This window comes from Trachypithecus francoisi, unplaced genomic scaffold, assembly GCF_009764315.1.
Source record: "Trachypithecus francoisi isolate TF-2019V2 unplaced genomic scaffold, Tfra_2.0 Lachesis_group4, whole genome shotgun sequence".
NCBI lineage: Eukaryota > Metazoa > Chordata > Mammalia > Primates > Cercopithecidae > Trachypithecus > Trachypithecus francoisi.
The window spans coordinates 131,564,667-131,588,413 of NW_022681469.1; the positions used below are offsets into that span (position 1 = coordinate 131,564,667).

General features: G+C 40.0%; 1 protein-coding gene across 5 annotated transcripts in view; it reads right to left on the reverse strand.

The window, feature by feature from the left end:
- The window catches only part of ELMO1 (engulfment and cell motility 1), a 586,094-nt gene that overhangs the window by 354,027 nt on the left and 208,320 nt on the right, over positions 1 to 23,747 (reverse strand). For all 5 annotated transcript variants that reach the window (XM_033193626.1, XM_033193625.1, XM_033193622.1 and 2 more), the window contains 4 exons: positions 16,868 to 16,967; positions 8,658 to 8,809; positions 6,398 to 6,476; positions 430 to 480 (listed from right to left, as the gene is read on the reverse strand). In XM_033193626.1, coding sequence (XP_033049517.1) covers positions 430 to 480; positions 6,398 to 6,476; positions 8,658 to 8,809; positions 16,868 to 16,967 — 382 coding nt within the window. The remainder of the gene's footprint in view (positions 1 to 429; positions 481 to 6,397; positions 6,477 to 8,657; positions 8,810 to 16,867; positions 16,968 to 23,747) is intronic.

Consider the following 23,747-nt stretch of genomic DNA (forward strand, 5'->3'; position numbering starts at 1 on the left):
TCTCTTGCCAGGGGTCCCCAAAACTGATGTTCAACATCTCAGGACTTCTCTTGGTACCTGATATGTTTACAGCTAGCTTTCTCATTAAAAGAGCAAAACCTCATCAGGGTGAATCTTTTAAGCCCTGATTGCCCTAACCTGCCCCACTGAGAGAGCTATCCAATCCTTCCTGCCAGAATGCCTCCCCCTTCCTCTCTCTCCAGAGCAGTTCCAGAAACCCCTCCCTCTGATCCAGTGAGGCAATTCCTGTGGGAAAGACTTTATTTACTTCAATTCCAAAAGCTCACTTTTTCCTTCTTTAGAGTTCCTACTGCTTCACCACAGAAGCAAGTCACAGAACAAACCACAGATTGAAGCCAAAAGAAGAGATTAATAAATGCACCAGGCCACTCCTCCCCCACAAAGAGGTCATAGCACCTAGGTACTCACTGTTAAAATGATGGAACGCAATTGCTTCTGAGCCAAAATATTCGCCATCTCCTGTGGAAGAAAAACACGCCCACACAAAGGCTTAGGTTAGAAAGCTACATTTCGACATGGCCAAAAATGACTTTACCCTGGGGTGTGCTTCGTAACTGTATATCAGCAGTATTTCGTATGAAATAATGAACTCAAACAGGCAGCAGTATTCAAATTATTTTTTTTTTTTGACTGTTCCATTTAGAATGTAAAAGCCATGTCCAAAAGCAAAGAAAATATATCTGGCACCTGCAAAATTCTCTTCTTTAGGAATTTCTTCCTTCCAGAAAAAGGTGGGTGCTAAATAAAAATCAGGCACTCCAAGCAATCGTTCTCTATTAGAAAGCCTCATCATCTTTTATTAGACTACGTATGTGCAGAAAGGTTTTATTAGGCAACACATGCCTGTAGCAAGGAGATTCCAGTATCTTCTAAAAGTCATTTCATCTTCATCTGTGCAAAACCCAAGAGTGAGTAATACATATACCAGGCTACATAAGTGATCTGAGTGGAGTTTAAGTGAAGGGCAAATATCTGGGTGATGCAAAGCTCTAGAGTCTACACTCACTGAGCTCTGCAAGGCCTGATTTCTACAGGTTGTGTTTCATGCCTTGGCATCTCCTGAGTGGCATGGAGGATTCAAGGGTGATTTTATTAAAGGAAATGATGCACAGACTCCTTTTATAAATATTGACAAGTAGAGGCTAAGGGAAAATAACATATTAAGCACAGTCTTGGAGCACACATTTTAAAGTAAAAAATACTGCTCATATTCAGGAAGACATTTGATTGTTGTTTGGTGGTAGGGGGTGTTTTTGGTGTTGCCACTCTTACTGAGTAGAGAAGAAACTAAGCTACGGTTTAAAAACAGAACCATGATTTCTACCAAGGTGAAAACAAATTTGCAGAAAGCAAAGAAAACCAAGAACATGGGGGTGGGGGAGATTTCTGAGGGGGGCATACAAGCAGGGGTAGACGGGAGCAGCACGGGAGAGCAGGGCCCACTTTACGCTGACAAAGGGAACGTGGGTGACTTACAGTCAGAGGACAATCAAGGATGTCAACATTGCTCTCTACATCAACCTAACGGCGTCATCGCCACCACAGAAAGGAAAGCAAGCAGGAGAGAAGAAGGGATGGAAATTCAGAGGACTCTGTTAGAGGTTGACCACTTTATTTGAATGCCCCTGCTGACCCACTGCATTGAAAAGTGCTTAAATACCGTAAGGTGACAAAAAAGCTAGATGGCCCTCAAGTCAAAATCCAATACTAGGTCTTCTTCCATGCTCTTGAAAACAAGAAAGCAGGAGCAATGACGCATTGAGAAACAAGTCAAATGGTAACCTAGAAGGAACCTTCCCTTCCACTAGGCATAGAAAGCAGTGCTTTCTTCCCAATCTTCATAGAAAGGCCCACTGGTGGTGGTTTTTTTGTTTCTTCTAGGCCAGATGTCAAGTAAAAGCTTCAAAGGATCCTATAGCTGTTTTAATTTCTTTAAAACATGAAATTATTGCTCATAAATAAAAACAGAAACAAAAATTTCTGTTCCTATGTTTGCCTATCAGTTTATAAAATTTAAAGTTAGAAAGGACAATGTATGTCCAATTTCTACTAAAGAAATCATTGTGGTTATCTGTTTACAATGTTTATTGTCTGCATAAGCTGTGGGTCCCTCATGAGCAGAAACTTTCTTTTTTGTATTCCAAGCCCAAAGAACAATGTCTAACACCTAGAAGACAATAAATGCTTGATAAAATAACAAATAAATATTTTACACTGTTCTCCTAAGGAACAGCAGCTTGGTCAAAAAGAAAATAGAAATATCCATGCCTCCATTTCTTAGTCTAATAGTAAGGAATTGTTGGAGTAAATGTGAGAATCCATGGGGAATATTTTATAGTATTAAAATTATGTAAAAGTATATAGATAGATACAAATATGAATCCAGATATACTGACACGGAAAGATGTCCACAAAATATTGTTTAGTTTCAAAAGCAGTTTAGAAAAACTACACTGCATGTAGTATGCTCACATTTGGTGGGGAAAAAAAATGATGTATTAGGAGAATTTTTACACAGAACAAACAGGGAAGTAGCACCATGAAAGTCACAAGAGTTGTAAATAATTGCAGTGGTTTTGCCTCTGGGAATATAATTACAGGAATCTTTCAAACTTCTTCCTTTTGTGTTAGTATTTTCTGATTTTTCTACCAAATCTTTTAACTAACAAGTTTTTTAAATAGTGCTTATCCAAAGTATATAAATATTTGTAGAGAAATTTGGAAGGGATCTCACCAACGTATTTGCCATTGAAACAGTGAACTGAATAATGGTGAAAGTTGTAAACAAAAAGATGCATTTGCCCACCTAACAGCAACCCCCTCCCCGACAAAACTAGCACAGCCCTTCCCTCCATTTGTGCCAGGAAACAGAAAATCTCCTACATCCCAGAGGCAGGGGAAAGCAAGGCCTCCACCCCTGGGGGAACCCTAGACCCTCCGGAACCCTTCTCCAGAGGAAGAAGCTTTACCCTAGGTCCCAGCACAGGCCTCTCTCAGTAAGGCCTACTTCACGGATGCAAAGGAAAAAATAGCACAGGTCCTTCTGACAGTGGGGGCATTTTTTTCAGTAGCAGCAGAAATAGGGTATAAGTGTTTAAAAGCATTCCAAATTCCAAGAAAAGCCAGATAATGGAGTCCTATGAATGTGTCTGGCCCAAGTCAAAAAAAGAAGATGAAATTTTAAAAAAGTATTTGACTGAAGTAGAATCAGGCACCCTCAAAAAAAGCAATGGTTCTAAGGCTTTAAACAGATAAAACAAAACAAAACCAACAAAAACAAACAAAAAATAGTGTTCCTGCAAATGCAGTAAATACATGTTTAGATTACATTTCAATCTAATTGGAGTGAGAAAATGGGCTTGGTGTTATCCAGGCTTCGGGAAGCTGTTTACTTGGCAAACACAGGGGAATTCTGTGAGTGACATCTCTTTGACAGGTGTTGGATGGGATACTTTGCAGGTAAAAGCAGGGATAAGGTTGGGACTTGAACTCTGATTCTTACCCACTCAGTAACCTGGTCAAGTTCTTTACTCCCTTTGAGTCTCAATTTCCTTACTTATAAAACAGAAATAATGTGGCTTTCTCTGAATATGAGAATAAAATGAAATAATGTAATACAAAATACTGAGCACTGCCTGGCACATGCCAGACTCTCAATAATATTATCATTGATGGCTGACTTTGGTCAATTTTTCTATTTGCCAAAAATTCAGAACTTTTAATTTTTCAGAACATATGCCAACAATGCCAATGTCAAATTCAGACCAGCTGAAACTTAGAATATAGAGCCCAGACTAAGGTGTACACGCTCAGCTGTTAATATAAATCCACAGCAACCTATGTGATATTACCAGTTAGCTCAGTCTTCTGCTTTACAGGCCTCTACTGACCTTCTGAAAATAATATCCAACAAACTTTTCTTCATTATGAACCTGAAATCCCTTTTTAGAGCTATCTCGCTACTGACTGAATTTTTTTTAAATTTAAAAATCATGATACTCCCTTTATTTTGATGAACAACACTCTTAATTTCAAGAGTTTATAGTTTATGAACTCCACATCACTTTTCCATGGGCAAGTCAATTAAATACCTTGTAGCTATTTTTAGAGCTTGCTTGAGTCATATAATACTTCATAAATTTCTGCTGAATTATATACAGTCTTTCTTAGTTGGAATCTTTTCTTAAACGGTTTAAGGTCATTAGACTACTCTTTGAGGTGGTTTATTACTCTTTGCGGTAGTTTAATAGAATAATATATAGCCAAACTGTTTCCTGTCAGCCTATGTTGCATAGTTTTCAAAGAAAGACTTGGTTCACAAAATCCAAACCTAATCTTAAGTCGACATTCCATTATATTACCATTATCAGCAATGTCCTGAAATTCCCTATTTGTCCATGGTCATGAGAGTCCAATTTAACAAATGAACAGTAGTGCTTGGTATAAAATAAGATGCAGTATGCATTTTATTCATGTCTAGATTCAGAGATCCAAGTGAAACAGCCTTTTGAGTGGGCATGAACTTTCACCTCCTCTAATCCATCTTCTTCTTTCACAGATGGAGAAAGGAAAGGAAACTTCCAAGAGTTGAAATCAGAATGCAGCCTTCCTGACCCCACACGCTACACTCAGCTACCATGTGGCTGGGCCAGAAGTCCCTGGTCTGGCCAGCAGAAGGACCCGGTTCCTCCAATGCCCACGTCAAGCTTGTGGATATACACAGCGAGAGCTTCCAGACAACTTCCGGGCTGCTTGGGAGTTATGATGAGTTCGGTATATAGACTAAAATATCACAGAAGCAGCCCTATCCATGATTTCACCTCAGATCTGCAAAGCCACTCCTAAAAATCCAGCCAGGGTAACAGCGTCCCCACCACAGGCTTGTGGAGGGCAGGCACCTCCACCTAGTTCCAGCGAACACCAAATCAAACATCCGGGAAACTATTAAGTGACACCACTCCTTGTGCAGACACAGCCCCCCGAGGATGAGTAAGAAATTCTAAATGCAAAACAAACCAGAACCCGTCATGTTTAGTCACTGAGGTTTAAAATCCGTGGCAATGAAAAACTAAAATAAAATCCAAAAATTCTTGTCATGGTTCAGTAGCAGGTTCGCTTTCTAATTTCTTCTAAACGAACTCAGTGGCAACTGCCATCGAGCTCCCCAGCATAGTTTCTAAGTGGGTGAAAAGAGCTCATATTTCCACCCATCTTTTTTAAGGAAGGAAACTGTGACCAGGGTAACATATTACATGACACATTGATTGAAAAAAACATGAATGGATTTTGAGGTGTGAGCTAAATTCTAAGACAAGGCAAAATTCTACTTCTTCACGTCCCCTCTGTAATGCTCCTTTCCTTCGTGAAGAAATAAAGGATCTACAGACAAAGGACACCATCAAAGGAGAGGTTCTATGTATGTACATTAAGGTGTTCCTTCCCCCTTTTTTTTTTTTAAAGACAGTCTCGCTCTGTCGCCCAAGCTGGAGTGCAGTAGTGTGATGTCAGCTCATTGCAACCTCTGCCTCCCGGGTTCAAGTGATTCTCCTGCCTCAGCCTACCAAGTAGCTGGGATTACCGGCGTGTACTATCACGGCTGTAAAACAGCCCGGCTAATTTTTGTATATTTAGTAGAGATGGGGTTTTGCCATATTGACAAAGCTAGTCTCAGCTTCCTGACCTCAAATGATCTGCCTACCTTGGCTTTCCAAAGGGCTGGGACTACAGGTGTGAGCCACTGCGCCTGGTTTTTTTTTTTATGCAGAGGAGGGGAAAGAGATGGCTCCATTTTCCCTGCCACATCCACACACAGAAATAAGTAATCTCACCAAGCAAGGAGCCCATCTGACATGTGAATGCAGTTATATCCACCAGGAGCAGCCATCTGCATATTATCCCTCCTGTCCTCTCACCTTCTATCGCCTGCCTCCCTGGGAAAAACATGGCATCTCTCAGGGTCTCCCTTTCCTGATCCAGAAAATGAGGACTGCACTTCCCTCACCCTAGTGAGCATCCCATGAGAGGACAGAAGGTCGCGGGGACTCCTAACTCCACTTCCACCACAGCAGCAGCCTTTTCACCTTTGTACATCTGGTCTTCCAGGTTGCATTTTATTTCATGAAAAGGCTCTATCGCTGGAACGCTCCTAGCATCCCTCGTCAGTCAAGGGCTTACCCGTCTCTACCCACTTGCCCCTGGACTTGGGAAGGACCCCAGCGGGCCAGCTGTGCAGCAGAACATAGCTGCTGTGGAGAGTCCATATGCAGCCAGGACAGCAGAGTGGCCCAATGAGTTCCCGGATGGAAGGAGAGGGCGTTCTCTGCACACAAAGTTCCTAGCCCTGACACAGCCATTAGACTAAAGAAATGCAACTTACCTGCCTCCTGTCATCAGGAGCCTTCAGAAAAAGTGCATTAATCACTGCAATAGTATAGGTTTGGATTTCTTGATCTGACCTGTAAAGATACAGAACAATTCAGAAAATCAGAACACAAAGTTAGAAGAGACTAGCCCTGGGTCAAACCATGAAAAGCCTCAAAATCAGCCTCCTCTCCCAAAAACAAGTGAGAGACAAAGATGGGACCCAGAAAATGCATTTAGCACTGAGAATGCATTTCAAACATCACAAGGCGGTAAATATACAACTACTATTACTAGCTGACAGTACCCTGGTCAGTGCAGAATGCCCAGAAATACAGGCAGCCTTCTCTCTCATTCAGATTAAAAGCATAAACCTAGGGAATGTTGTAATTGATGTACTACTAGTAATAGTTGTTTGTATGTATGTATGTATGTGTGTGTGTGTACATATGTGTAATTTTCTGTCTGATACAAGAAATATATCAGGGAGTAGCTTCAGATGTGTCTACATTCTTGGGCTAATTGGGTGGCTCTATTACATATTCTAAAAATCGATTTCCAAATATAAACATTTAAATAACAAAAAGAATGGGTGTTTGTTTATAAATCTCATTTTCACTGGAAAGCAACCAGAAATCATAAATGAAACAAAGCTCTAATGTAAGGCATGTGGTCAACAGTAAATAAGGAAGACTCTAAGCATAAACAAAGAGTGACTTATGAGCTACATTTAGGAATAACTTATCAGGCCAGTGAGACAGAAGTGGAACTTCGAACCAGGCCAGCATAGGGTGCAAAGCCCAGTTCATCACAGGCTGGCTGAGACCTTGGACAAGTTCATGGGTAACCCCCAAGGCACAGTTACCTCATCTACAACGTGGGGTTAGACACACTTATTTCATGGGATTGCTGTGACGATAAAATGAGATTATGCATATAAAATCCTTAGCACAGTACTTGGAGAATAAACTCTTCACTTTGGTAATGTGCTTCGGGATGAAGATGTGTGCCTTTGAGATTCCCAGAAAAGACAAAGTATATAAATTAATACAGTTCACACTCAAAGGAAATGTGAAACTGCTCTTATTTCTAGAGAAGCTATCTACATTATCATCATTTTGAAGAATTATGATTCTGAGGTCACAATCACTGAGGCCACCACAATCCTCAGCTTCTGTGACTTAAATTTTAAATGCTGGTCATCCTCCCACCTCCAAATGAAAAAAATATCTAATATAATCTACTTTGGTAGTTTATATTATAAACACAACTGTTAACATTTCAGAGAACCATTCCCACCCTGCACCACCAACCCAAATGGGCCAATTGGGTTTCCTCTTGAGAACTGTGACCTAATGGACCAGGGGCAAGAGTTAGTGGGAGTTGGGTCATTGTAGTGCCAACCAAAATGCTAGAGAAAAGGCCATCTGCTGAGGACTCCAGGGAAGCCATGGTTTCTCTCCTTCTCAAGGCTTAGCTACTTATGTCACTTCTGGATTCTACAAGGTACCCCAGTATTGTTCCAATAACCTACTTTCCTGTGTGAGCGAGCTCACAATGTTTATTATCACTGCAAGCCAAAATACTTTAATTTCTAAAGTAGCACTGTACAATAGAGTCCTCCTCAGGTTGGTGGTCTCAGAGACAAGCTTCCTAGTTACCTAAGGGAGGAAAGAAGGGGAAAAATGCCTCAAAGACTGCAGGCTGCAGAGGCAGCTATCTTACTTCCATTTTATAGCTCAAGCCACTAGAAAAAAAAAAAAAACCTTTATTTTATTATAAAATACAAAAGAAGCAGCTCACTAGAATCACCTTGAGCATAACTAAGAAAGAAGCCTGCCTTTAAAAATTCCTAGCAAAAAGGCATAACATTACATTTCTAATTAACTATGAAAATACTCGTTATATCACAGAAAACATTAACTTAGATGGTTTAGGAAAGAGAACTTACGAGAACAAATCATCCTGTTTTACCTTCTTAAAAGTAAAACTCTGCCAATATCTACCAATATGCATTAAAATTGAGAGCTTACCAAGGGCCAGGTGTGGGGACAGGCAGTGCCAAGAACCAGCCTGGAGTTCAGTGAGGGACAGGGGCCAAGGGAAAGTAACCATGCCATTCCAGTGTGACACACGGTTTGGTTATATGCCAAATTGAGATTTTTTTTTTTCTATACATTTAACCAAACTATACAAACACAAAATGTTTCCCAGTGCATCACCGTGGCCATCTTCCTGAAGCATTTCTCCTCCCCAGAGCATCTCAGCATGCTTACCCTTGCAGGTGTGGAATGAGCTGGCCGATGGTGATCTCCTGCGCCACTTTCTGGTAGAGGTCATGGCTATTGAGCACCATCGACTCCAAAATGGCCAAGGACCGCTGCAGGATCGAGATGTCTATGGCTGACTTGTTCACAAAACTTGCTATCTGAAAATCCAAGTGGGACACAATTGACTGCTCGTGGTAAGTAGAGCAGAGACGTGGAGAAGGGAACAAATGAAGCAAATCGGAAACTCATTTAAGAAACACCAGGCACTGAGGATGACCTGGAATTACAGCAAAATAGCCAGAAACCCATCGAACCAGGGATTGTTCATGATATCATTACAAAGCATGATTTATCACATCTTTATAATTCACTGATAAGCAAATTTTTTCAAAAAGACATACTTCCAAAGATTATTCTTTCTGTATCTCCCAGGACTATTCTCCTGAGTTTCATCTTTTAGGGGCAGACTATTTCAACACATATATTGTAAGGATGCCTGTGTTTCTCTGGGACAGTAATTTCAACATAGATTAACTGCCATTCCTCTTGCATTCCCAGACTACTCCTTCATCCACACAATCCATGGCTTTTATATGCTTATTATGTTCTTGTTGCATTCTTAGGGGACTCGCACAAATCTCACTTGTCAACACAATTCAACTGGCAACTTCTCAGTCACTGACCACTCTCTTAAATGAAAAACTCATTACTCCTTTCTTCCAATTTCTGATGGTTAAAATAAGTTCTTTTCATCTCTCCCAAATTTAGCAAACAGGAAATCATTTAAATGAGCAGTAATAAAAGTTAAAACACTAGTTTAAGCTCCAAATTAGACTCTCTAAGGAATTAATCACTAAATCCCCAAACATAATAAATCACAATGTAAGAGGAAAATAAAAATAGAGGTTAGAATAATGGATCACAGTAATCCAAACACATGGGTACCATAAAGGGCTTATTTTAGAGGCCTCATTAAAAGTTATTACTGTCTGTTGACAACTCACAATAAAAAGCCATTATTACATCAGTATAATGACTGCTTTCTTAAAAGCTAAATAACTTGGTTCCACAACAAGTAAACACTTGCTGTTTCCCTGTCAACACTAATTTCTCCCTTTTTGCTGCCCCAGAGATCACTCGCCTCATCTCCTCTCCATCCTTGCACATGATAAATGCACAGTGCACCATGGCAGTTCCCAGGTACTATCGGAATTGTCCCTAGTCCACTGATGTCCAGGTGAAAAGAGGGGTGGGATATGCAGATCGCAACACTCTGCCTACCCAAGCTACATCTGGATCTCAGGGGTGGGAAATGAATAATGTGAAGAAGTGCGGTGACATTATGATTTTACATTCTGAAAAGCTATTATTTTAAAATACAAACTTCAGGAAGAGTATGGAAATTTTAAGGTTCTCAAAAGACTGCTTCAGCTCTTTTCATGGCTAATAAACTTCTCCAACATGTTTACTATCCTTGGCAAGCCCTTCACTTACTCCTCGCAGTCTGCTCCAATCTACCAAATCTACCATACTAAGGCCACCCTTCTTTCCCTAGGGCCATCTTTCTCTGACAAAAATCCAATTACTGTTACACTGTGTTTAGGGTTTAATGCTTAACTTAAGACATCTTCTAAACAGAGAATAAATTCTCTGACTCCTCCCTTACCCCACCAAACCATTTTTCATGCTCTCGGCATAATTCTTGATTAGGAAACTGAAGAACTCATAAAGAAATTCATTGACAATAATTTTCAGATTTTCGTGCAACTAATTTTCTCCTCATTCCCAGCTTCCCCTGCTTGTCTCTATTTATTAAATTTGGATGTGCCTTAAGGCTGCATGGAGGCTTCTGCCTGAGAAGCTGTTGCTGATATTGTCAAGCACCCTCCACCTCCATCTTCATGCACTCTTTTCATTCAGCCAATATTTACTCATCAATAATTGACCCATTTCAGTAACATGCATTGCTTGTGTGCTATACAACAGGCTTGCCCTGTCCCACAGAGCTGGAAATACAAAGATGAAAATAACAAACAAATTTCAAGGATCTTACAGCCTACTACAGACAGACAAAAAGGCATTTACCATGAAGTACACTGAGGGCCTATTCTTGGCATCCAAAAGGATGCCACCATTTGGATATTCCAAAAAAGCAAAAAATGAAATGGAGGGAATATCAATCTCATTGTCTTCATACTCCTGTCTTCCCAATTATCACTCTTTTCTAAGAATCCATAATCATTAGTGATTCATCTTTCCAGCTCCCTATTTTACATCTCTGGGATACATCTGACATATCTCCGTTTTGATACATAGTACATACATAACACTGGCCCTGTGGTCTAACTCACTGCTGGGTTACTAAAACACAGTCTTCTGCATGTTCTTTTATGTTCAAGTTTTCCATCAAATGGAAATTTACCCCCTGAATTATTCCCCTACTTCCATAAATATGTATTTCCTTTCTTGAAATATTCAATCAGAACTCTCAGTGTTTTCTTCTGTTTATTTATTTATTTATTTATTTTTGAGATGGAATCTTGCTCTGTTGCCCAGGCTGGAGTGCAGTGGTGTGATCTCAGTTCACTGCAACCTCCACCTCTCTGGTTCAAGCAGTTCTCTCACCTCAGCCTCTTGAGTAGCTGGGATTACAGGTGTGCACCACCACACCAAGCTAATTTTTTTATTTTTAGTAGAGACGACGTTTCACCAGATTGGCCAGGCTGATCTTGAACTCCTGACCTCAAGTGATCCACCTGCCTCGGCCTCCCAAAGTGCTGGGATTACAGGTGTGAGCCATGGCACCCAGCCTACTCTCAGTGTTTTCTGATAGGAAGTATACTTTCTCATAAAGGGTTTTAAAGTTCTCTATGAATCATTAACTCTTCCCTGCTCCCAGTGGGCTTGCTCAATGGTGGTAAAACTAATCTGCTGTCTTTGTTTTAATTCAGGCATATTTATATCCCACATACATATTCCATTTCCATTAGTTATTTCTACATATTTTTCTCCTAAGAAATGAATCCCTTACTTTCATGAAAGTATTCTTTAAAATTCATTTTTCTAGTAATTCATTTCTTCCTTGACATAAAGAACCTAACCATTTCAGCAATCCTAAAGCATGCTACGTAATGAGCATTTTGTGTAACACACCTGGGGCACTCAATGCACTAGAGTCCTGTGTACAAGTCTGAAGTACACGCTAATAGTTTTCTGAAACTTAACTTCTTTCTTTTGTCTTATTTGTCACTGGTTTTAGCCAGATATTCAAATGACCTAATTTCACTCAATGAGCATTAATAACCAAGGCATCAGGGCTGATCCAAGTGAAAGTAATAACTATCATCCTCCAGGGAACTTGAGACCAACTCCTTATAACTGAACGTATAAATCAGTTAATGGACAATGTCTGTATGTCCAGTTTGAAAACTACAGATCTTCGTATAGCTAGAGGTTATTCATGCCTATTTAAATTTTCATTTCCTTTATCCCACAGAAGAGTAATAATGATTCCCTCTGCCTTTCAATTTATCCCAGCTCCATCACTGCACTTTTGGGTGACACAAGTGAGCCAACCCAAGCCAGCCACAGTCCAGCTTCTCAAAAGTAGGCCCGTGTTATAAGGAAGTAGTAGTAAGAGGAGTCAGCAGTAATTTTACATACACTAGCTCCTTGTACTGCTCATTCATTTGAAAATCTTAGCTAAATAAAAGAGAAATATTTATGTAACTTTTAAGAAGCTAAGGGGCATTATAGTGTATGAATCAACAATCCAATAATTACTTCTTAGAATCACTTAGAATGAGATCTTAAAATTCTCCTGTTATCAAAACCTAAAAGAACCATGGAGGGCCGGCACAGTGGCTCACGTCTGTAATCCCAGCACTTTGGGAGGCTGAGATGGGTACATCACGAGGTCAGGAGATCAAGACCATCCTGGCTAACATGGTGAAACCCTGTTTCTACTAAAAATACAAAAAATTAGCCAAGCGTGGTGGCGGGCGCCCGTAGTCCCAGCTACTCAGGAGGCTGAGGCAGGAGAATGGCGTGAACCCAGGAGGTAGAGGTTGCAGTGAGCCGAGATTGCGCCACTGCACTCCAGCCTGGGTGACAGAGTGAGACTCTGTTTCAAAAGCAAAACAAAACAAAAAAAAACAACCATGGCGAACATGAAGCTCCACTGCTGTATTTAAAATTATCTAGGTAGAGGCCTGTAAATCTCTCAAATTTTTAAGAGGCAAAAATTACCGGGTCTCTAAACCAATATGGTGGGATGTTTGTCCAGGTGCTGAAAACATTTGTGGGGTGAGCCAGGTTCTCCTGCACAGCTAAGGTTTTCTGGAGCATTTATATGAAACCTTCCTTCCAAAAGAAGGCACTGATGCTATAATTGGCTAGGGAAAAACCAACTCATAACATATAAAGTTTTTTTTCTTTTCTTTCTACTCCATGTTTTCTTACTCTGTCCCTAAGTAGCCGAGTCTTTAAAAAGCAACAACATTATATATTGGTATCAAGGAATTCCAAGTTTCAGAGCTGTTTATGAAATGATGCTATTTATTGCAGCCAAAATTTGTAAACCAGAATCTAGATTCACACATAACAAAACAGATAAAGTAACAGAGAAGGAGACAGAAGCTGGCAGGGAAAAAAAATATTTCTCCGAAGTGGTATGAATTTGGCATTAATAGGAAGCCAACTCTAGACCACAGAGATAGGCATCTTTTGTCAGCCCATTTCCTAGTCGATTTTTGTTGAGATAAAGCTCCATTTAAAAGACAGTTGCCTGCATACAATTCCTGGGTTGTCAAAGTGCTGAATTTGGTCCAGCTAATGAATAAAAAAGTTAACCTTACAGAAAAGTAAGTAATTTTTTGATGACTATTTTTCAGATTCATGTAACACATCTCTAAGTAGCAATGTAAAGAAAATATGACTGGGAATGAGAACATGAAATAGATTAAATGTGTTGCTTTTTAAAAATACTTACTTTTTTATTTAAACCACCGAGACTGTCAGTCTTTACTTTCTTACATTTACTATGATTTTTGAATTAATTTCAATGAATGAAAAATATTTTCTTAAGTTGTTAGAAAACTAAATGACTGTCATTCTCTCTGGCCACTGCTCACAAGAAACACAGCTTTCTAATTCCTTTTCACCCATAACCGAAATTTTACTTAAAATATATTTAAATATGGTACCACTTTTTTCCCTTCTCTTCTTCAAATTCTATGGGTATTTTTAATGCTTCCAAGCAAATTTTATTCATCCATTTCACAGAAATGTATTAAGACCTTACTCTGTGCCAGGCCCCGAGGATAAAGTCATGAAGAAAGCTGTGTTTCTGCCTTCCCGAGGTAATACTCTATTGGGAAAGGCTGTCAAATGAACAAAAAATGCACCGAAATGGAACAGGGGCATTCAGGAGATCCCAGGGGAATAGAGAGCAGAAGAAATCACTTAACTCTAGCAGTAAGGTCACGGAGGAATATGTAAGAGACAGGCTGGTTAAGCGAGGCTCCGGGAACGATGCCTTCTACCACTTGGAAAGCACAGGTGCATGATGATGAGGAGAAGCGCCCTGACCATGTGACCAAGGACGCCCACTCACTATGTGACCTCATTCAACCTCGGCAAGCCACTGCATCCCTGCCTCCTAACCAGAAATAACAAGACTATCTGTTCTGTTCTGGAAAGGATTGCTGTGTGGAATCAAAAGAGCTAATGTTGGTGAAAGTAGAACATCATTTCAAGGAATTCACATTCAGTACAACATTGTTGTTACATTCTATAGCAAAAGGGGCTCTCATAACAGACAAGCCAGGCACTCTGGAGGTAGAAAAAAAGTCTGCTGTAAATTCAAAACATTAAAATGTTTGTTGAATATTAAAAAATCAATGATATTTCCACATCTTCAGATTTGGAACTGCTTCTCTAGAACTGATCTTAGAGAGGCAAAATAGTGCAATGTATTTTCTCCTCTCATAATCTAATGCTTACGTTCCCTGCCACCACCAAAGGTGGCAGGAAGGTACTTCATAACACATCGGGATTTCTTTGGCTTCTTTAGCTATCAGGTTGGTGCAAAGGTAATTGCGGCTTTTGCATTACTCTTAATGGCAATTCTAACGTTCCTTTCCTTTATAGCAATTCATACCACTGACAAATACAGGCAGCAAGGGGCCTCTTCCTTCTCTGTGCATTTTCTACACAGGGTTCCTTTTGCTCTTCCCCTTTGGCTTTATGGATTTACATAACGAAAGAGAGTGGATTCTGAGGTGTGTCAAGAAGGCCCTGGGTTTCCATCAGCTCTGGTCTTAAATGAACATAAAACAGTGTGGGCATGACACCTGTGGGGCCTCTGATCCTACCCCCCTCATTCAACAGATTAGGGCCATTCCATGCCCTTTGATTCAAGGCAGCATCTCCCCTAAGATAACGATTAATTTCCAAAAAAAAGCGGCACATTTACAGTGGGGAGATCCAACAGATGCCACCTAACCATGTAATCCAGGGTAACATCACCAGTCAGAGGACAGTGACATCATATGCCCATGAAAGGATGCACTGAGAAGGATGCACCATAACTTCTGTAGCATTCTTGCCAAAAATGCATAACCCTCTTTAATTGAACCATGAGGGAAATATCAGACAAATCCAAATTGAGGAACGTTCTACAAAATATCTGACTGGTACCTTTCAAAAGTGTCAAAGTCACAAATGACACACAAAAAGGCTGAGGGACTGTCACAGACTCGGGGAAACTAAGGAGGCATGACAACCAAATTCAATGTGGGATCTTGGATGAGATCCTCAACCAGAGAAAGGCATTCATAGAAAAACAGGTGAAATCAAATGCCAGCATTGCACCACAGCTTATTTATTAATTTTGACAACCGTACTGTCATTATGCAAAATCTTAACTTTAGGAGAGGCTGGATGAAGGGCTTATAGGAACATTCTGTACTAATTTTTTTTTTTCTTTTTGAGACAGGGTCTCACTCTGTCACCCAGACTGGAGTGTGGTGGTACAATGTTGGCTCACTGCAACCTCTGCCTCCCAGGCTCAAGTGATTCTCCTACCTCAGCCTCCTGAGTAGCTGGGATTACAGGCACGTGCCACCATGCCTGGCTAATTTTTGTAGTTTTCATAGAAACGAGGTTTTACCATGTTGGCCAGGCTGGTCTTGAACTCCTGACCTCAAATGATCCACCTGCGTTGGCCTCCGAAAGTCCAATTTATTGCAACTTTTCTTTAAGTCTACTATTAGTTTAAAATAAAAGGCTTAAAAACTTCAAGTGACTCTTACCAGATTTTGCTCTGATTTTCTGGCTTGCACAGATTCACTGAAATTCTCTTTCTAGTAACTGATACTTATGAAATAAAGTTATGAATTCCAAACATCTCTTTATTCCTAATACAATAGTAGGGAGGAGATATGCCAATGAATTTAGAAACCATTTCGCAAATACAAAGAAAGGAAAAAATAAAATCAATAAATGATAATTGTCCGTGATTTAATCTACATTTGAGAGTAACAAGATCAAGACTGCTTATTTTTAGTCAGAAGAATGGAAACAGAGTTGCAAATGTGCTATACTTCAATTGCAAGGAATGGTGGGGCTCTTCTGCACCCTCTCCCTGCACCAGGTCCATCTTCATTTGCTTCCTCCAAAAGGAAGAATTGGTAGAACTGGGTGATGTCTGAGATACTCATTGAACCACGATTACAAGTAAGCAGACTCACTCTGCTTAAGACACATGGACTCAGGTAGCCCCTCCTTTTCATACATCCCTGCTTCAAACCTAGGTGTGCAGGTCATTGGTATACTTTGCCCCTTTCCTTTTCCCTGGACAGCAGGCTGGGGATTAAAGGCTCAAGAAGGACAATAGTAGGAACTCTGTTTAGGACTTGAAACCAACAGAGTCACACACAGGGAATCAACAGACACTTGTGCAGTTATTAACAGTGTGACATACTGATTTGGCCTGAGCTATGGCTGTGTACATGCAGTCCCTTATAATCTCTTACAATCATTTTTATACAGAATTTGGGTTTCCTGACACCCACATACATATTATAAAAAATCATACCCATTTTCATATATAAAAGAACTAAATGAAAGACAATTATGAAATATCCTCAAAGCAGAGAAAAATAGCTATGAAAGAAGACAGCAAGGAAAGCCTGAAGAGGCAGAGTCCGCCTTACCTTCTTAATGAATGCCACCGAAAATGTATCCCAGGACACTATGCCATGGTCCATCAGCTCAACGAAGGCCGTCAGGGTGAAGGACAGCATGTCTCCAAAGCTGAAAAAGACAGGGAGGCACAAGAGTCAAGAGCCCCAAAGGTGAGCAAAGACACAGAAGCAAGAAAGTTCTGGGAAAGTGAATACAAGCAGAATTTTAAAAGATACACAGCAGGACCACAGGTGACTTTCTCACTAACATGAGTGACAAGAAGGGGTAGGATGGCCTTGCTGAGGTCAACCAGGGCTTTAGCATCCAACAGACCCGGGCTCACACCAACTCTTGCTCTGGTGAGCTATGTTGTTTTGGGCAATTCACTGACCCTGTCTGAGCCTCTATTTCTTCAGCTGAAAAACTGGGTGGTGATATGTATTTAGCCACAGAGATACTTACTTAATAAAGTGTGTAGCATATACATACTTAGTCAATGATGACTTAAAGAAAAGCTTCTTGGCTAATGAAATTTGGAGTCGCTTAGGGAGGGCAATGTGCTTCCTTTATTACCCATGCACATCAAAAGAGAAAATTAAAAATACTTCTATTAAGAGAATTAGTACTTTTTTTTTTTTTAAGTGGTCTACACATCCCTGTGTGGACACACAGACACAAACATATATGCAAGTAAACATACTCATTTTGATGTTGGCCAGCATTTCGTCTTTAGTTAATAACTTTTCTGGCATATCGATGGAGATAATCACTCCACATAATGGGTTTGCTAACAAAGACTTGCTGAGATTCAGCAGGCCATAAGGTGGGTCTAATATGTGGTTTGAAAATCCAAACAGAGATTAGGCTCAGGCAAATGCAGTTCCACCTAGGACCCTTATTAGACAATATCCTGGTTTCTAGAGCTTTCAAAACAACACTTTAGCAGAGATTTAGCTGCACAGAATCTTTTCCAGATATTAACCTTTATTGTAAATTATCATCTTCATAAATATTAACACCTTTATGATAAATATTCTTTCTTTGAGTACATTGAATTATGCCAATCAATATCTGTACACTGTATTATGCAACAGCACTGATTCCTAGGCTCAATTTTTTAAAAAATTAAGTTGGTTATATAGATTTTTCATTTGTAGGCTCATGCATACCATTATTGATACCCTACAAAGTCTCGTAATATATTTAGAGTGAACCTTCCCACTTATTTCCAACTAGTAGAATAGAAAACAGGTAACATTTCTTTCGAAACAGCTTCTCAATTTCCCTTCTTCCTACTGTTCTATTCGGCCCAGCCTCAAAAACGACCTTTGAAATTCTGCACCACCGCAGAAGATGTAATGCTAAACGGAACCTATAAAAGGGGAAGTGGTTCTCAGGGAAAGACAAAGATCCAAAGCTGCCGGAGACCAGGGAAAACAGAGGGGATGCAACCAGCTAAACGAAAACGGCTAAGCAGGTAGTTTCTGGAGTCAGACAACAGGGGTTCTCCCTCCAGCCCTAAGTGGGCAAGTTATGCACCATCCCATGCTTCTGTTTCCTCATTTATTAAAAATGGGGATGATGATGGCAGTGGTAGTCACACCTAGCTCACAGAATTTTGGAGACATGAAAACAAGCAAACATGCTGAAAGCCCTCCAAATGCTGTGCAGTGAATAGTAAGTAGCGCGTGAGTGTTACTACATTCTCACTATGCAAAAGTGAAATTTTTAAAAGGTAAATGAAGCACAAGATTTTCAAATGTTTCACCCTGTGTTAAGGATTCTCTGCTCTTCGAACTAGAAAATGAAAGCAAAAACAGCAATGCAAGGAAAGCCAAACCATTCAGACCAGATAGAAAAGCAGCTAACACCTCTGGCTTTTCAGAGCTGCACAGGGCAACCTCGATCTTACAGGTGTCCCCTAGGTGGCATCAAAGGATCATGCCTCAAAAAGAAATTCCAAACCAGACAACACAAACTCATTTGAAGAACAGAACAGAACATTACAAAGACAGGTGGAATACTGAGCTGAAGAGAGTAGTGAGAAAGGTTCAATAAAAATTCCAGAATGACTCTTTCTACAGACAGTGGGTCACACGAAAATCCAAATATCCGACTGCAAAAGAAAAAAAAAAACACACACACACACAGAAAGGAAAGTAAAAAGACTGCCTCAGGAAAATAAGAGCCAGGAAATAAAAGCAATTAGTAAGATTTATTAACAGACTGGGTAGGCATTAGTAGTACTGTGAAAACATTATTATATAGTAACATACAGCATTAGCAGTAAGCAATATTAGCTCATTTATTTTATTTACTTAAAAAGAGGAAAAACAAGAACCAAATGATAACTAATAGTGGACATTTGGTCATACCCAGCATACTAAAAGACCTCAAATGTTAAAAAAAAAAAAAAAAATCCCCTATACACACCACAGGAGGACAGCATTCACAGCATCTCTAGAAGGCAAAAAACCTGCCTCAGTGACATCAACGGCAGCACAGGCAATGGAACAGGCAGTGGCAGAGAAACATACACACTATTGAATCAAACTCTTGGCCTGGTGCCGTCGTCGCTCATGCCTGTAATCCCAGCACTCTGGGAGGCTGAGGCGGGCGGATCACCTGAGGTCAGGAGTTCGAGAGCAGCCTGGCCAACATGGTGAAACCCTGTCTCCGCTAAAAATACAAAAATTAGCCGGTCATGGTGGCGGGCACCTGTAGTCCCAGCTACTCTTCTCGGAAGGTTGAACCCAGGAGGCAGAGGCTGCAGTGAGCCAAGATCATGCCATTGTACTCCAGCCTGGGTAACAGAGTGACTCTGTCTCGAAGAAAAAATAAAACTAACAACAACAAAAAAAAACCTCTTCTCTGCACTCCCATTAGCTAGACAGCACTCAGATAAGATGAGGAAACTAGATGACATTAGTCTTCAGTAGCTCCTTTAAAAGCAAAAGATAAAGTATATTTATGCTCTCTAATATATGAAAGCAACATGACTCTGCTCCCTAGCTACCTGCTCAATAGAACCCTAATCCAAATGATCTTAGTAACATCTGGTACAGTCAATCATTCCAAAAATACACTCCAGAGCTCTGTCTACAGACTCCTCAGACAGAACAGACTGCAAGGACTTTGGGGAAAAAAGGCTGAAGAGAAGGAAAAAGGGTATCATTTGATTTCCACATCCGTGCTTGTTTGGGAGTCAAGATTTCAATCTCTATGGCTGTTAAGAAGGTGGAGCACCATTTCTGAGACTGCAAATAGAGCTATCTGTGCTTCTCAACTATCCATTAGTGGGAATGATTGGTAAATGAGAGTAAAGCTTTTTCACAGCATACACCAGTCAAGGTACTCAGAGGAAGGATAGTTCTCCTGGTCTATCTAATGACATGACAGATAGGGAGAGACAGATAGGAATATATAATAGGACTTATTTTACATATTACTAGTATATAATATTTATGTAAAGTACACATAGGTATATAATATATACATATTACATAATATTCTGTATTACATACATATTCTGTATATAACATATATAATTCATGGGACTGGTTGCTGGGTGACATAGTAAGTTCCCATACGGAATAACTTTTTCCAAATTCAACTTCAAACTCTCAGTCGCAAAGAAACGATGGCCATGCTAAAATTTTATTACATTCCAAATCAAGGGATTCAATCACCTCTTTCAAGTGAGGTGGCTATAAAAGCTCTTACTGAACCTTGACATAGGTGCTTATTCCCACTCCTAAAGGAGTAATTCAGGCTCCAAACAGGGAAAGTAGAAGGCAAGTTCTACCTCTGTAATCAGTGCTGGGTACAGAGTCAGGGCTAAAAGAATTACAGATAAAAAGCAACCACATGGCATATCCGGGAACATTTTTATTTGTTTGGATTATTTGTATTTTGTAAGTGTTAGGCTAAAGTATGTGCAGTACTGACAGCCACAAATTAAGTCAACTGCAAATTTTACATGCTGGTGGAAAGCCACTGTCACAGCCAACACACCATGTGTGCTGGAACGATTCAAATAAATGTTTCTCATCAACTTAGTAGACACCATCTTCATTCCAACAAAATTCAGCCAATCTCAGAACAAGCATGTAAATTTCTGCTACTAATTTTATAAAACAATAGTGCTTCTGAATGTTTCCATAGAGTGGCAAGCCCAATAGAATTTTTTTTATTTTTATTTATTTAGTTTTTGTGAGACAGTCTTACTCTTTTGCCTAGGCTGGAGTGCAATAGTGTGATCTCAGCTCTTTGCAACCTCCACCTCCCAGGGTGAAGCGATTCTCCTGCCTCAGCCTCCCAAGTAGCTGGGATTACAGGTGCACACACCACCATGCCCAGCTAATTTTTGTAATTTTAGTAGAGATGGAGTTTCGCCATGTTGTCCAGGCTAGTCTCAAACTCCTAACCTCAGGTGATCTGCCCGCCTCAGCCTCCCAAAGTGCTGGGATTATAGGCGTGGGCCACCATGCCTGGCCCCAATACAGAATTTGAAAAAAGATGAAAAGAAAGGTCACTTTTAAAGCTATAACAAATTGTACTCAATAGATCATTAATTGTCAAGGTTAATGGCCATAGTTCTGCCCTGCCCTCTGAGGTTTTCCATCTGTTTTCCTCCTTGAGGAAGTAAAATGTATATACATTTAAAGGTATGGATTTATAAGTCATCCTTTAGAAAGCATGACTTACCTTCAGAACGCATGACTTACGTCAGCAAACATTCTTCTAGCTCCTTTGTTAAAAATTTCAGTGCAGGCTGATTCTGGACTCTATTCTACTATATTGATCTGTTTATCCCCTTATATCAGTATCAGACCATCTTGACAGCTAACCTTACAGTAAGTATTGAAATCAGTCAACGAAACTCTTCAACTTTATTGTTGATCATTTTGGCTATTCTAGGTCCCATGCATTACCATTGGTTTTTAGGATTGACTTGTAATTCTTTTAAAAAATAACTTATATAGCACTGAAGCTATAGTTTGAAGATGATATGCTTTGGCTCTGTGTCCCTGCCAAAGGATGTCAGAAAAGAACTGCCATCTAATAATATTGTGTCTTCCAACCCATGAAATCTATCCCTCCACTTGTTTAGATCTTCTTTTCTCATTTATTTTTAGCAAATAAATAGATATTGCATGACTATCGATAAATTTATCCCTAAAAATAACTTAAGATCTATTTCCACAAATAAATTATGATTTTGATACTTTATAAGTGAACATTTTAAAATGTCATTTTCCAATGGTTGCTAACATATAAAAATACATTCACTTTTATATATTGACATTGTATCCTGAAACCTTGCTAAATTCAATTATATCTAGCAGTTTCTTTGTAGATTCCTAAGAATTTTCTAAATAATCATGTTTTCTATGAATAGAGATGGTTTTACATCTTCCTTTCTTACATTACGCTTTTAAGTTTCTTTATTGACTTATTGCAATAGCTAAGAACTCCTACACAAGGTTGAACAGAACTGCAGAAAACAAACATATTTGCCTTATGTAGGATAGAAAACATTTAGTCTTTCAACATTAAGTATGATGGGGTTCTTGTAGATGACTTTATCAAGATGAGGAAGTTCCCTCTATTCCCAACTTGCTGAGAATTTTTATTATTAATAGACATTAGATTTATGAAATGCTTTCTCTCCATTAAGATGATTTTTCTCTTTAGGTTTTCTCCTTTATTTCATAAAATGCTGAGCTGCTTGATTGATTTTCAAATGTTAAACTATTTCTGAGATAAGCCCTTATTGGTCACAAGGTATTATCCCTTTAATATATTGCTTGATTATATTTATTAATATGCCTCTGGAGATTTTTGCATCTGATCTATAATTTTTATTTCCTGTATTGTCTTTGCCAGGTTTTGGTATCAGAGTGATACTGGTATCATAAAATAATGAGAACTGGTCCCTTCTCCTCTATTTTCTGAAAGCATGTGCTTAGATTTGGTATTTCTTCTACAATATATAATATAGAATTCGCCAGTGTAACCAGTTATTGTTGTATGAAAGTTTTCGAGAAATGATTTCAATTTTTTTTCCCAAGATAGTCTCGCTCTGTCGCCTAGGCTGGATTGCAGTGGCACGATATTGGCTCATTGCCTCCCAAAGTGCTGGAATTACAGGCATGAGCCAACGCGCCCGGCCAATTTCAATTTTTTAATAACTATGGGCGTCCAAATTTTCTATTTCATCGTGAGTCAGTTTTGATGTGTCAGTTTTAGTCCTCTGGGAAGCAGATGCTGAGACTGAGTTATGAGAACAGAGATTGAGTGGGAGTTTGGGCAATGCCTGTGGAAGACAAAGCAGGCAGAGAGTAGGATTGGGTACAGAAAGCCTTGGGACCGGCCGGGCGCGGTGGCTCAAGCCTGTAATCCCAGCACTTTGGGAGGCCGAGTCGGGCGGATCACGAGGTCAGGAGATCGAGACCATCCTGGCTAACAGGGTAAAACCCCGTCTCTACTAAAAAAAAAAAAATACAAAAAACTAGCCGGGCGAGGTGGCGGGCGCCTGTAGTCCCAGCTACTCGGGAGACTGAGGCAGGAGAATGGCGGGAACCCGGGAGGCGGAGCTTGCAGTGAGCCGAGATCTGGCCACTGCACTCTAGCCTGGGCGGCAGAGCGAGACTCCGTCTCAAAAAAAAAAAAAAAAAGAAAGCCTTGGGACCATGAAACAGATCTGACACCTGTGAAAGGAAGGGGAACAGGAAGCAAATGCAGATCTGAAAATGTCTCAGCCAACTCAGTGAGACGCTGTAGAACAAACACTGCCTCTTAGAGGAATCCCATAATGGGTAGAAATGACCAGGCTCTGGTATCCCCACCATGTTCAATAACTAAAGACTGCCTTGGGAGACTACTGAAAGCTGCCATGAATCTGGA